The sequence below is a fragment of the Oryctolagus cuniculus genome, chromosome 5, assembly GCF_051225735.1.
Source record: "Oryctolagus cuniculus isolate XC-2025 breed Fujian yellow rabbit chromosome 5, ASM5122573v1, whole genome shotgun sequence".
Classification (NCBI taxonomy): domain Eukaryota; kingdom Metazoa; phylum Chordata; class Mammalia; order Lagomorpha; family Leporidae; genus Oryctolagus; species Oryctolagus cuniculus.
Genome location: NC_142871.1, coordinates 51,677,251 through 51,690,806, shown reverse-complemented (window position 1 = coordinate 51,690,806; position 13,556 = coordinate 51,677,251). Strand labels below are relative to the sequence as shown.

Sequence of the window (13,556 nt, the reverse complement as noted above, 5' to 3'; positions counted from 1 at the left end):
TTAAGAAGTCTCAGGTGAGAGACTATTTTAATCCCTCCCTTGTGTATATCAGTGGATATATTTCCCTCCCTCAGATTGTGGTATTATACAAAACAATATAAAATGCAGAAAAGATATGAGACACTTAAGCTATTTTCAAATTAGCCAAGATGAAAGACAACATACAACTGAGAAAGATCATATAATATTTTTGTCGGTTTTGGAAGATAAAAAGTTCAACTCCTATGTATATATACATATGTACACAAAGATATCCACTGAATTCTCTATTAGTAACACCAAACTTGTCTGCAGAAATCACGGTGACCTTCTCCAACATCCTTTGAGTGGAAAGCTCACTATATATATTAATAAGCTAGATATATCAAGAGCAACAGTCTAAAACAAGTTCTACCACTAAGCAGTGGCTCAGGACCTATGGCTCTTCAATAAATTAGGGCTAGCATGTAATCTCCTTGACTTTTAATGATTCTACAATGGAATAAAATGACATATGTGTTACAACTCGCTGAAGTGTTGGGACACAAATGGTTAACTGCACACCTGGTAAAGCTGGGCACAAGCAAAATGACCCCGATGGTAACACTGTGGCATTTCACTGCCTAAGATTCTGCTGGCTTGACTCTGACTTTTACAGTTCCTTGCCAGGGATATCCTTGCCTAATAAGACCATACGTATACATTGTTGGTCCCAATAAACACCTACCAAGCATCTTTTCTGGGCATTCAGACCCACTTTATCACAGTGGACATGGATCTCTCAGCATGTCTCCATGGCCCTCCCCCAGCAAACATCACTAATACATTGTTGCCCACTGTGCGGGGACTGAACACTCACTTCAGCCTCCCCTCCTGCTCTCCAGGCAGGCTACAATCCCACCTCAAACTCCACTATGCTGTCCTTTCCACAATAACAGTCTTTTCTGCTTTTATCGGCTGCTTCCTTGCCTTCTGCAAACCCTAAAACCTTAAAACCTTATAATGCATAAAAATACTTCTAATAAAGGCAGAAAGGTCAAATAAATGTAGATATATATTTATCATGTGCATATGTACATACTTGGCTTTTAGCTACTTATTCTGAATCAGGAACTTGAACTTAATAACTTAAAGTCCTATCCTTATGAATCAAAGACCAACTTCATTTCATTTATCAATTCTTTTGCCAAACATAACAAAGAAACAGGGAATGATAGATCCGGTAAGGAAAAGGAGTACAGTTAATGGGACAGACAACTGACTTAAAAAGGGTTTCACTATTAGTTAGAAAGATACAACACAAAGCAGTATTTCCATCTCTTAAGAAAAGCCTTGGACTTTTGCAGATAGCCCAGGTTTCTCAAAAGTTAACACAAAACTAATCACTTTGCTATAAATGTGTAACTTGGTATGACACCAGGAACTAGGAAAATGGCAATTATATGTTGAAGAAATATTATAAATCTAATGCAACTTTATAAAAATGCCTACCTTTTCCTCCAGTTTTTTCTTCTCTTCATTAAATTGGCTTATTCTTTGTTTGAGAAACTCATTGAGCTGTAAAATCTCTTTCTCAGTAGATGCAAGCTTTTGCTCAAGTTCATCTTGCTGGGAATGGGACACTGACTGCTCTGAAAATGGAGTCTGGAGTGCAGCATTCTCATATTGTGGCTATTAGGAAAGAAAAAAAGCAAGCAAGACTTTAAAGTGTAAAGACCCTGGTTTCAATCCAAGCTCTCCTGCTTGCCAATTATGCAGTTATTAGATATGTTTATGTGTAAGTGAAATGTACATCAACAGTGATATAACGGTACATGGGACATGAAGGAAGGTTTAGGAAAATGGTTATTTTAGGGTACATGGCACTATCTATGAAGCACTAAAGGGTTGACAATGGGCTTGAATTAATTCTAAAAGTATATGAAAATCCTAGGACAATCAGCAAAAAAAATTAAAGGGAGGTATAATGGATAAAATAAAAAGCAAAAGAAAACTGATTCATATAAAATGCTCAAATGGTAAGAGAGAAAAAAAGGAATAAAGAACAACAAATAGAAACCTTTAACAAATATGGTTGATATTAGTGGAAGTACATCCAAAGTCACTCTGAATATCAGTGGTTTAAATGCATCAGTCAAAAAACAGAAATAGTGAGAGTGGATTAAAACACAAGATCCACCTATTTGTAGTGTACAAGAAACCCATTTTAGATTCACTAAATATAAAGGCACATATGGATGCAAACTAAAGAGATGGAGAAGACATACCATACTAATATCCCTTGATAGCAAGAACAGCTACATTAATTTCAGAAACAGCATCCTTTACAGCAAGGAAAGTTATCAATATTACATAATAACAAAGGGGTCAATATTCTAACAAGACATAACAATCTTTAAAGCATATGTATTAAATAACAGTGTCAATATACGTATTTTAAGCTATATCTTTTTATTTTATTTATTTGAAAGGCAGAGTTACAGAGAGGTAGAGGAAGAGAGAGAGTGAGAGAGAGAGAAAGAGAGAGAGAGAAAGAGAAAAAGTCTTCCCTTTGCTGGTTCACTCCCCAAATGGCCACAATGGCCAGAGCTGAGCCAATCCAAAGCCAGGAGCCAGGAGCCTCTTCTGGGTCTCCCACAGGGATGCAGGGACCCAAGGACTTGGGACACCTTCTGCTGCTTTCCAGGCCACAACAGAGGGCTGGATTGAAGTGGAGCAGCTGGGACTCGAACCAGCGCCCATATGGGATGCCGGCACTACAGGCAGTGGCTTTACTCGCTCACTACGCCACAGTGCTGGGCCCCAAAATACAAATTTAAAAACAACAACAACAACTGCAAGGACAAATAAATAATCCACTACAGTAGTTAGAGATCTTAACAATTCTCTATTAGAAATGGTCAGATCCACAGGTAGAGAATCAGTAAGGACTCAGTGGATCTCCATAGCCCAGCAACAAAGGACACACAGCTGACATCTACCTACTACTCATCTCAACAGCATTACACATTCTTCTCAAGCTCATCTGGAACATTCACCAAGACGAACATCACTCAGAACCATAAAACACACCTTAACAATTTTACAAGATAAGAAACTATCCAATGACTGGCTCTTAGGCCAAAGTGGAAATAAACTAAAAATAGGGGCCCACGCCACGGCACAGTGGGTAAAGCTGCCTCCTACAGTGCCAGCATCCCATATGGGCACTGGTTTGAGTTCCAGCTGCTCAACTTCCAAACCAGCTCTCTGCTATGGCCTGGGAAAGCAGTACCCATGTGGGAGACCTGGAAGAAACTCCTGGCTACTGGCTTCAGATTGGTGCAGCTCCAACCACTGCAGCCAATTGGGGAGTGAACCAGTGAATAGAAGACCTCTCTCTTTCTCTCTGCCTCTCTTTCTCTCACTGTGTAACTCTGACTTTCAAATAAATGAATAAATCTTTTTAGAAAAAATTAAAAATAAAAAACAGAAATACAGCTGGGAAATTCCAAAATAGTTAAAGAGATTAAACAAAAACCTTCTAAATGATGCGTGGGTTAAAATTTCTAAATAATGTATGGGCTAAACAGGAAAATAAGAAATTTAAAAATTTTCTAATTAAATGAAAATAAAAATAAAATTTACCCAAAATTGTAGAATCCAAGAAAGTTCTGGTTACAGGGAAAGCTATGGCACTGAATAAATATATTAGACAAGAAGAAAACTCTAAAATAAATTTTCTAAGCCTCTGCTCCAGGAAACTATGTAAACTAGACACAATCAACCATAAGAAATAGAGGTTATAAAATTTAAAGTAAGCAGAAAATATAATTAAATCACAGCAAATAATTAATGAAACTGGGAATAAGAATTGAAAAAAAAAAAAATAAACAAAGCCAAAAGATGGTTCTTTGAAAAAGCCTGCACTGTAGCACAGCAGGTTAACACCCTGGCCTGCAGTGCTGGCATCTCATATGGGCGCCAGTTCAAGGCCCGGCTGCTCCACTTCCCATCCAGCTCTCTGCTATGGCCTAGAAAACAGCAGAAGACAGCCCAAGTCCTTGGGCCCCTGCACCTATATGGGAGATCCAGAAGAAGCTCCTGGCTCCTGGCTTCGGATCAGCGCAGCTCCTGCCACCGCGGCCAATTGGGGAGTGAGCCATTGGATGGAAGACCTTCTCTCTCTGCCTTTCCTTCTCTGTGTAACTCTGACTTTCAAATAAATAAATAAATCTTAAAGAAAAAGAAAAAGAAAAAGAAAACAATAAAATCAATAAGCCTCTAGGCAGGCTAAGAAAAAAAGAAAGCAAACACAAATTACTTACTACAGATCCCATGGATAACCCACTGGAAAAGAACAAGTTCTTGAAAGACAAAATCTACCACAACTCACGTAATACTGAATAGGATCATATCCACTAAAGGAACTCAATAAACAGCTAATAACCTCCCCAAACAGAAAGTGCCAGGTCCTAATGGATTCAATGGTAAATTTCAATTTACCCAAGGAAGAAAGTATACCATTTCTGAAAATTCTCATCTAGAACACAAAAGTAGAAGTAATACTTCCTTACTCAATGAGGAGTGCATTGCCCTAAAGCCAAAATGAGACAAAATCTTTACAAGGAAATTATAGACCACTGTATGCATAAACATAGATGCTAAAATCCTCAACAAAATATTGGCAAATTAAATCTCAAGGTGTATAAAAATAATTATACAAGAAGATCAAGTGGGATTTTCCCAAGTATGTAAGGTTGGTTTAACATTTGAAAATCAGAAATGTACTCCATCACACCAAATAGCTAAAAAAGAAAAAATCACGTGATCATATCAGTAGATGCAGAAAAAGAATTTGACAAAACCCAACACCCGTTCATGATTAAAAACTCAGCAAACTAGGATAAGAAGGAAACTTCCTCAACTTAATGAACAGCTACAAAAAAACTTGTAGCTAACACTTTTAGTGGTGAGCTTTCCCACTACGATTAGGAATAGGCAGGGTGTTCCCTCTACTTCCTACTAATGCATTTGGGAAAGGAACAGAAGATGGCACAAGTCCTTAGGACCGTGCCACCAACGTGCGAAACCTACACGGAGTTCTAGGCTCCTGGCTTCAGCATCACCAAGCCCCAACTGTTGTGGCCACTTGGGGAGTGAACCAGTGGATGGAAGATCTGTCGACCTCTGACTCACTCTCTCCCTCTCCCCAACCCTCCTTTTCTCTTTGTACCTCTGCCTTAAAAATAAATAAAGAAATATAAAAAAAGACCCTTCCTCTTCCCCTTCCCCTTCCCTTCTCTTCTCTTTTCAACAGGCAGTGAGTTAGACAGTGAGAGAGAGAGAGAGACAGAGAGAAAGGTCTTCCTTCCGTTGGTTCACCAACTAAATGGCCGCTACAGCCGGCACGCTGCGCCAGGTGCCGATCTGAAGCCAGGAGCCAGGTGCTTCTTCCTGGTCTTCCATGCGGGTGCAGGGCCCAAGCACTTGGGCCATCCTCCACTGCCCTCCCGGGCCACAGCAGAGAGCTGGACTGGAAGAGGAGCAACTGAGACAGAATCCGGCGCCCCAACCAGGACTAGAACTCAGGGTGCCAGCGCCACAGGCGGAGGATTAGCCAAGTGAGCCGAGGCACCGGCCAAGACTCATCTTTTCAGTCCCTTACCTGCTTTCTCTGAATTTCCTACTTTGCAGAGAAAGATTTCCTTTCCTTCATTTCTATGACAACTGTGCCCATGCTCCTTCACAATTGTGCTCTTCTGCTAGTTTCTAAAATACCACTGTGTTCCCTTAGTTCTGGGCCCCATTTTCTTATTCTCAAACATTCTCTGTAACATCTGATCATGCCCAAGACTTCAACAACCACACAAAACTTAGAACAATGACACTAAAATCTCTTACTGTGGCTCAGACCTGACTGCACCCAGATGTCAGCCTCATGCTGCACCTCAACCAAACTGACAATGTGTAAGTTTAGCTCAGACTTATCTGCTTAAAAATCTGTTTCTTTAAAGATTTATTTATTTACTTGAGAGGCAGAGTTACAGAGAGAGAGAGAGGAAGAGAAAGGTCTTCCATCTGCTGGTTTACTCCCCAAATGGCCGCAATAGCCGGAGCTGAGCCTGGCAGATCCAAAGCCAGGAGCCAGGAGCTTCTTCTGGGTTTCCCACGCGGGTGCAGCAGCCTATCTACTGCATTCCCAGGCTATCACAGAGAGCTAGGTTGGAAGAGGAGCAGCAGGGACACAAACCCACACCCATATGGAATACCACCACTAGGCAGAGGCTCAGCCTACTACGCCCACAGCACTGGCCCCATTGAAAAGTATTCTTAATTCAGCAGGCTCTACCAAGGTCACCGATACTGTAAGCCAATCAACCATCATTATATGAAAATAGGTAATTATTCTTTCTCATCCCAATAAGTAACTCACTAAATCTGGCCCATTTTACTATGCATGGTGACACAGATATTCAATAAACACTCTTTTTCTCATCCTGGCCACCACTGTTTTAGAATTCAGATGTTCTTTTAACTCTAAGACTACTAAGAAATTTTTCTGACTGGCTTCCCTGTTTCCAATACCATCTGTATTAAATCCAGTTTCTGTCACCCAGTACAAACCAGAATACTGTGCATAGTGAAAGAAGATACTAGTAATAATTATATCAGTATAATAGGTATAAACTGGGACTGCCCTAAGCAAACCTGAGACAGATGAGCCCTTTAGTTCCAAGTCATTGCTATCACGTGACCCCTCCCTGCTTGCTTCTTCAGTCACAGTTCTTATCACTCTCTTTCTCTCATTTTACACTTCACCCACACAGAATAACTCAGAGTTCCAAATACATTGTTTTCCCTCAGTCCTGTGGGCATCTTTACATGTTATGCATTGTGCTTCAAACCCTAGTTCAACAGGTGCTCAGATGAGATAGCCCATCCTACAGGAAACCTGATCTGACCTCTGGAAGATGATTTTATATGTTCTTGTATTTTTTTAAAAGGTTTATTTATTTATTTATTTGAAAGGCAGAGTCACCGAGAAGCAGAGGGAGGGAGGGAGGGAGGGGGAGAGAGGGGGGGAGAGAGAGAGAGAGAGAGAGAGAAGTCTTCCATCTACTGGTTTATCCCCCTCCCCACTCATGGCCACAATGGCCAGAGCTGTGTTGTCAGGAGCCAGGAGCTTCTTCCAGGTCTCCCATGCCAGTGCAGGGGCCCAAGAATTTGAGCCACATTCTACTGATTTCACAGGCCATAGCAGAGAGCGGGATCAGAAGCAGAGCAGCCAGGACTAGAACCGGCACCCATATGGGACGCCAGCACTGCAGGTGGCGGGTTTACCCACTACGCCACAGCACTGGCCCCTATTTATTCTTGGTAGGAGTTCCCACAGCTCTTCATATCTAATCCATTTGGGCACCTCCACCAACATACAATTATCCATTGCTTCTCAGTGTTGCTCACTTTATTGTACATTCCTTGAAGATAAAGCACTTTATTCACATATTTTTTATTACTAGAGCCTAAATGGTACCTATCCATAGTGAACCTAAGTATCTTTTTTCCCCTAAACACCTTTTAAGGAAATGGATAAACATGTTCTTTGATACAAGTCCCTCTTTGTGGGCTTTTAGACCAATGAAGGTAGAAAATGCTCTTCACACTTTTGTGGAGCTGGTTTTTAACACATTAGATGTTTAATGTTTTGTTTAATGGGGTCATTTGTCAAGGTTGGACTCATTTACTAAATGCTCAGCAGAACCAAAGGATTTGGTCATAGAACAAAACAGCTGAAGGAAAAAAAATAGAATTAACATGATACAAATGGAAAGAAAAGGGACAGCAAGAAAGAAGGGAAGAATACATCCATAAGGCTTAATAAAAGTATAAGCCAGTCAGTCTTTCCAAGGTACCCATGTATACAGAAAAGAGACTTCTTCCTTCTTCAATTAACATTAAGAAAAAGAGTCTTTTATATTTTGACTTTTTTCATGAAGGCCTATTAACCATACATTGGTATTTTGGTATATAGCATTGTAAGTACAAACCACTCTTTGTTTTTTTGTTTGTTTGTTTGTTTTTTAAGGATCTGCAAACTACATTTATTGAGTATGTACTGGGCATACCATAAATAAGACAGGTAACATGGGGGCAGGTAAGAACTTGAAGAAATTAAATACACAGGCTAACTTTACCACTAATTCTAACTACTAGAGAAATACACACAAAATTTGTACAAGTTATTCTTCATAATGAAATTCTGATGCCTGTCAAAGGACAATAACCTACACATATACTAAAATAAAAATATTTTAAAAGTTGTGCTTAACATCATAGAATTTCCCTAAAATGGGTTGGTAAAATCTTATGCAGGATTGATCCTTAATGTACACATATTTCCCTTAGAGACTGTTTGAGTAGTACAAATACTTGGACTCCACTGCCAAGAATCTAGTCAACGACGACATACACTGTTCCTCTAAGAAACATCACAATTAAGTCCTTCTCTCCATCAAAGTCCACCTTATTTTTTAGCAAGTTCTCTTCAAAGCCATTTATATGTCTTTTGTTTGATCATCTTCCTCAAGCTTCCTGATTTCATTTTTGGACAATTTATAGTTTCATGACTTACTTTTAATCTCTCCTTCAGCTCTACAATTTCAAAGCTTGTTTTCTTCTTGGTAGCTTCTAATTTTTCTCTAGTTTTCACTTCAAGTTCTGCAAATTCTGTTTCATGTTTATAGACTCCTAATGTTAGCTGATGAGATATTAATAATTGTTGCATCATTGCTGCTGGGTTTTGAAATACCATTTCATCATAGAACTCTGAAATCACTGTTTTTTCCTAGCACTGCATTCGTGTCTGATTGAAATACTTTTTTTTGACAGGCAGAGTTAGAGAGAGAGAGAGAGAGAGAGAGAGAGAGAAAGATCTTCCTTTCCGTTGGTTCAACCCCAAATGGCTGTTGCAGCCGGCACACAGCGCTGATCCCGAGCCAGGAGCCAGGTGCTTCCTCCTGGTCTCCTGTGCAGGTGCAGGGCCCAAGCACTTGGGCCATCCTCCACTGCCTTCCCGGGCCACAGCAGACAGCTGGACTGGAAGATGAGCAACCGGGACAGAATCCGGCATCCCAACCGGGACTAGAACCTGGGGTGCAGCGTCACAGGCAGAGGATTAGCCTAGTGAGCTGGGGTACCGGTCTGATTGAAATAGTTTTAATAAGTGGTACAGGGTTACAGGTCTTTCATTAGGGTCAATAAAAAATATCTTGATGATTATTTCAAATTCACCCCATCTTGTTTTGGTAATTTCATACAGAGGCTTAGTAACAACTCTTAAAGGATTGCCATAGCTTTCGTGCAATTTAAACTGGATTTTCTTCACGTATGCCGACATATCCTCATTGCTATATGGCTTTACATATACCGTCCACTGATGTGTGTGTCCATCTTCTTCTCTTTCCAAAATATCAAGCAATATTAACCATAAACTACTGGTTCAACAATAGTTACTCCCTTTACTCTCCCGCCGGAGTCAGACCCAAATTCGGCCATTCTCTTGAACATACTGTCCCACAGAAGAAGCCGCCGTTGCCAGGGAAAGACACCGGGGCCGGCAGGGTCACCGCTCGCTCCCCTCAAAGCACCCCTCCTCCCGAGTGGGCACAGCTGGAGGGTTTCCGACTAAGAGAAGGCGAGTCCTGGCGCTTGAGGCGCTCGGCAGCCGCCAACCCTTTCAGGCAGACGCCGTCCCTGAAGGCCATTCAGCCCTGGCGCAGGAGGAGAGCCCACTCTTTGGTTCTACTAATTATACCATTAAAACTATCTAAGGAGCTTTGGAGTTTATCTAGGATAAAGACATTCTCGCCGGCGCCGCGGCTCACTAGGCTAATCCTCCGCCTAGCGGCGCCGGCACACCGGGTTCTAGTCCCGGTCGGGGCGCCGGATTCTGTCCCGGTTGCCCCTCTTCCAGGCCAGCCCTCTGCTGTGGCCCGGGAGTGCAGTGGAGGATGGCCCAGGTGCTTGGGCCCTGCACCCCATGGGAGACCAGGAAAAGCACCTGGCTCCTGGCTCCTGCCATCGGATCAGCGCGGTGCGCCGGCCGCATCGCGCTGGCCGCGGCGGCCATTGGAGGGTGAACCAACGGCAAAGGAAGACCTTTCTCTCTGTCTCTCTCTCTCTCACTGTCCACTCTGCCTGTCAAAAAAAAAAAAAAAAGTTAAAAAAAAATAATAAAAAAAAAAAAAAAAAAAAAAGACATTCTCATCTTGTATCCATGAGCCTTAGTGACATCTACTTCTGAGGTCAACTAAAGTGTTGGTCTGTCCAAGTTTTTAATAGACAAATGGAATTTACTTCTCAAGAATACAATTTTCATCAATAAATTAATAAAATAATGCTATTTTTATTTTACAAACTGACTTTATTTACTCAGGAATACACAGAATTTTAAATGCATAATTTTGCTTAACGTGCTATGGAATTAGGATGAACAAACTATGGAGAAGAAAAATGTACACATTGCAAATACTGTACACAAAAACTAGTTATTTTTTAATGACCTATGGTAAAAATTCCTTGTGTAAAGAAATATTTTATCATATTGTTTTTTAACCCTTTATCAGCTGTCTATCTCTACCTGCTGAGAAATGCTTTTCTCCTACATTTATCATGCTTATTTAATATTTAGGATTTTCTTGACATTCATTTTTACAACTTTCCCTTCTTAAATCAAATTTTTCAACTACAATTTGATTCTCCACTTCACTCAAATTCCTTCTAATTTTTTTAGCAATCCCTTTTCCATCTTTCCAGATAGTTTTATCTGACTTTAGAGACTGACTTAGAGAGCCCTCTACTGGTCTGATCCTGTGTCAAAAAAAACACTAGTTTTCAGAGATCTATTGTTTTACTTGTTTTGGCCAATATAGTAATTGTATAAATTAATTAAAATATTTATAGAGAATGGCAAAGTTATAAATTCAGTATTTCTATCAAGGATACTGTTATCAAAGCAAATTATAGTAGTTTATAGCATAAGAATACTATTTTCAAAAAACTGTACATGATTAAATTCAGTACTGTATCAGAGTCTTACTATCATGGAACAGGGGTCATAAATGAAACCATGCAATAACAAGTTACTCTGATATATCAGTAGCTAAAGTATTAAGAGTAAGCTGGAATCTATGTTAAAGGGCTCTGCCTCAGGTAAATTTGAAACTTATTTGCTCTCTCGTATTTCCTGATTTTAATACATCAATGCAAACACATTTGAAGACATAATGAAGGGAAAATTCCACCTAAAGGGATTTTTAAAAATCTAGGTATAAAGACTTTGATGAGGAACATTAAGAAAAATGTCCACAAAGGGAAATATCTATCATAAAAAAGTTATCTGGTAGGGCCAGCGCTGTGGCATGGTAGGTTAAGCATCCACCTGCAGTGCTGGCATCCCATATGGGCACCACTGCATGTCCTGGCTGCTCCATTTCTGATGCAACTCCCTGTTGATGGCCTGGAAAAGCAGTAGGAGGTGGCCCAAGTGCTTGGGCTCCTGTACCCACATAGGAGACCGGGAAGAAGCTCCTGGCTCCTGGCTTCAGATTGGCCCAGCTCTGTTGAGGCCAATGAAGAAGTGAATCAGAGGATGGAAGACCTCTCTCTATGTCTCCCTCTTTCTATCTATAACTCTGCCTCTCAAGTAAATAAATAAATCTGTTTAAAAAATTGCTATCTGGTCTAACTTATGATTCCCACCCTACTCCCAAAAAAAACTAACAGGTGGAGCTGGCATCCTGGCACATCAGATAAAGCACTGCTTGGGACACCAGCATTCCATAACGAGCATTGGTTCAAGTCCTAGCTGCTTTGCTTCTGATTCAGCTCCTCCCAGCTAATGTGCCTGGGACAGCCCTAATGCTGTGCCCCTGCCAGCCACATAGGATACTTGGATGGAGTTCAGGGCTACTGGTTTCAGGCTGCTCCCCCTCAACCCACTGCAGTCATCTGAGGTATGAAACAATGGATTAAGATCTCTCTCTTCTCACCCCACCAGCCCCCATCTTATCTGCTTTTAAAATAAATTTTGAAAATATGGCTTTCTTTTCCTTTGAAAATAAGGCAATTAGAAACTTTATACAGAAAAACATACAAGCACATTTTCAGAAACTTCTTAAAAAGGAGGGTTGTAAATAGGAAATGTAACCCTTCCAGTCATATAAATTATGTTAAAACCATCATGAACCCTGTTGTCTGTGTTCCCATTAGAATGCACTCTCTTTACAAGCAAAACCAATTTCACCCACTTTCTATCACTAGGTTCTAAAGATTGCTTTACCCATATGGAACACAAGTAAATTCAGAAGAAATGGAAAATTGTGCTTTCTGGTGTGATCGCTCCCTGTAAGAGCTATTCTTCACTTTTGTAACCTCAGAATTTAGCACAGATGCTTAGGAACTGTTTTTGCTGAATGGGCTCATTCATAAAGGTGGAAAATATTCAGAATGAATATTTTGGTAAAAAAATACATAAAATAAACAATGATATAATCAGATAATACGACAAATTTGGGAAATGCATTTTCCAATCAAATCATAAATAAGACTAATTTATATAAAAATAAATTATATAAATTTTAAATTATAAAAATATAATTAAAAATATTAGATATTTTCAGGACAAGAAATGTTAATGGGCCTTAAATATATAAAAAGCAGCTCAATATCAGTCAAAATAAATGAGGACACTTCAAAAAGTTTGTGAGAAAACAGAATTGAAGGCATGACTTTATTCTGATGTGAAAAGTATTTTTCATACCACATGAAAAATGCATATTATAAAAAAACTAAGAAAGGATTTCAAAAATCTACATACACCAAAATAAACTCATGTTTTAAACACTTTCCATGAACTCTTTGAAGTACCCTCATGCACATTAAACCCTTGGAGATAACTCCTCCTGCATTTTGTATAAATCTACCCAAAGGGAAAAATTCCCAAAGTTTGGTAACACACTTAGCATGGCTGGGAGTGAGCAGGTGGAAACGGGGAGTCTTATCTCTCACTGTCTAACTCTGCTTTGTCACAGTTGATCATAATGATAGGACTAAGAGCCAAAGGGATCACATAAACAAGACTAGTGTCTGCAAATATTAACTGATAGAATAAAAAAGGGAGAGAATGACCCAACATGGGAAGCGAGATACACAGCAGACTCATAGAATGGCAGATGTCCTAAACAGCACTCTGGCCTCAGAATCAGCCCTTAAGGCATGAGGATCCGGCTGAAGAGCCCATGAGAGTATTTCAGGCATGGAAAGCCAAAACACTCTGGCAAAAAAAACAAACAACAACAACAAAAAACACCTAAATGGAAGATCTCTGTGAGGGAGATCCCTGTGGAAAGAATAGGTCATCAAAGAAGGAGGTACCTTTCTCTGAAGGGAGGAGAGAACTTCCATTCTGACTATGAGCTTGCCTAAATATGATCAGAGTTGGTGAACTCAAAAGGCTTCCATAGCCTTGGCAACTCATGACAAGAGCCTAGGGTGATTACTGACTCCATAAACAAGAGTGTCAAATTGTTAAGTCA

At 40.1% G+C, this 13,556-nt stretch overlaps 1 protein-coding gene and 1 pseudogene across 5 annotated transcripts in view; both read right to left on the bottom strand.

The window, feature by feature from the left end:
* CEP85L (centrosomal protein 85L) overlaps window positions 1–13,556 on the bottom strand; it is a 168,670-nt gene that overhangs the window by 61,250 nt on the left and 93,864 nt on the right. For 3 of the 4 annotated variants that reach the window (XR_011388554.2, XM_002714781.6, XM_089333725.1), the window contains exon 6: window positions 1,471–1,650. The exons of the other annotated variant lie outside the window; for it this stretch is intronic. Coding sequence is in view for 2 of the 3 variants with exons in the window: in XM_002714781.6 (XP_002714827.5) it covers window positions 1,471–1,650 (180 nt within the window). In the remaining variant the exon portion in view is untranslated. The remainder of the gene's footprint in view (window positions 1–1,470; window positions 1,651–13,556) is intronic. 4 annotated transcript variants of the gene reach the window in all.
* On the bottom strand, window positions 8,013–9,654 carry LOC149126503 (YEATS domain-containing protein 4 pseudogene; annotated as a pseudogene). The gene has a single exon (XR_016234518.1). The product of XR_016234518.1 is annotated as a YEATS domain-containing protein 4 pseudogene (transcript).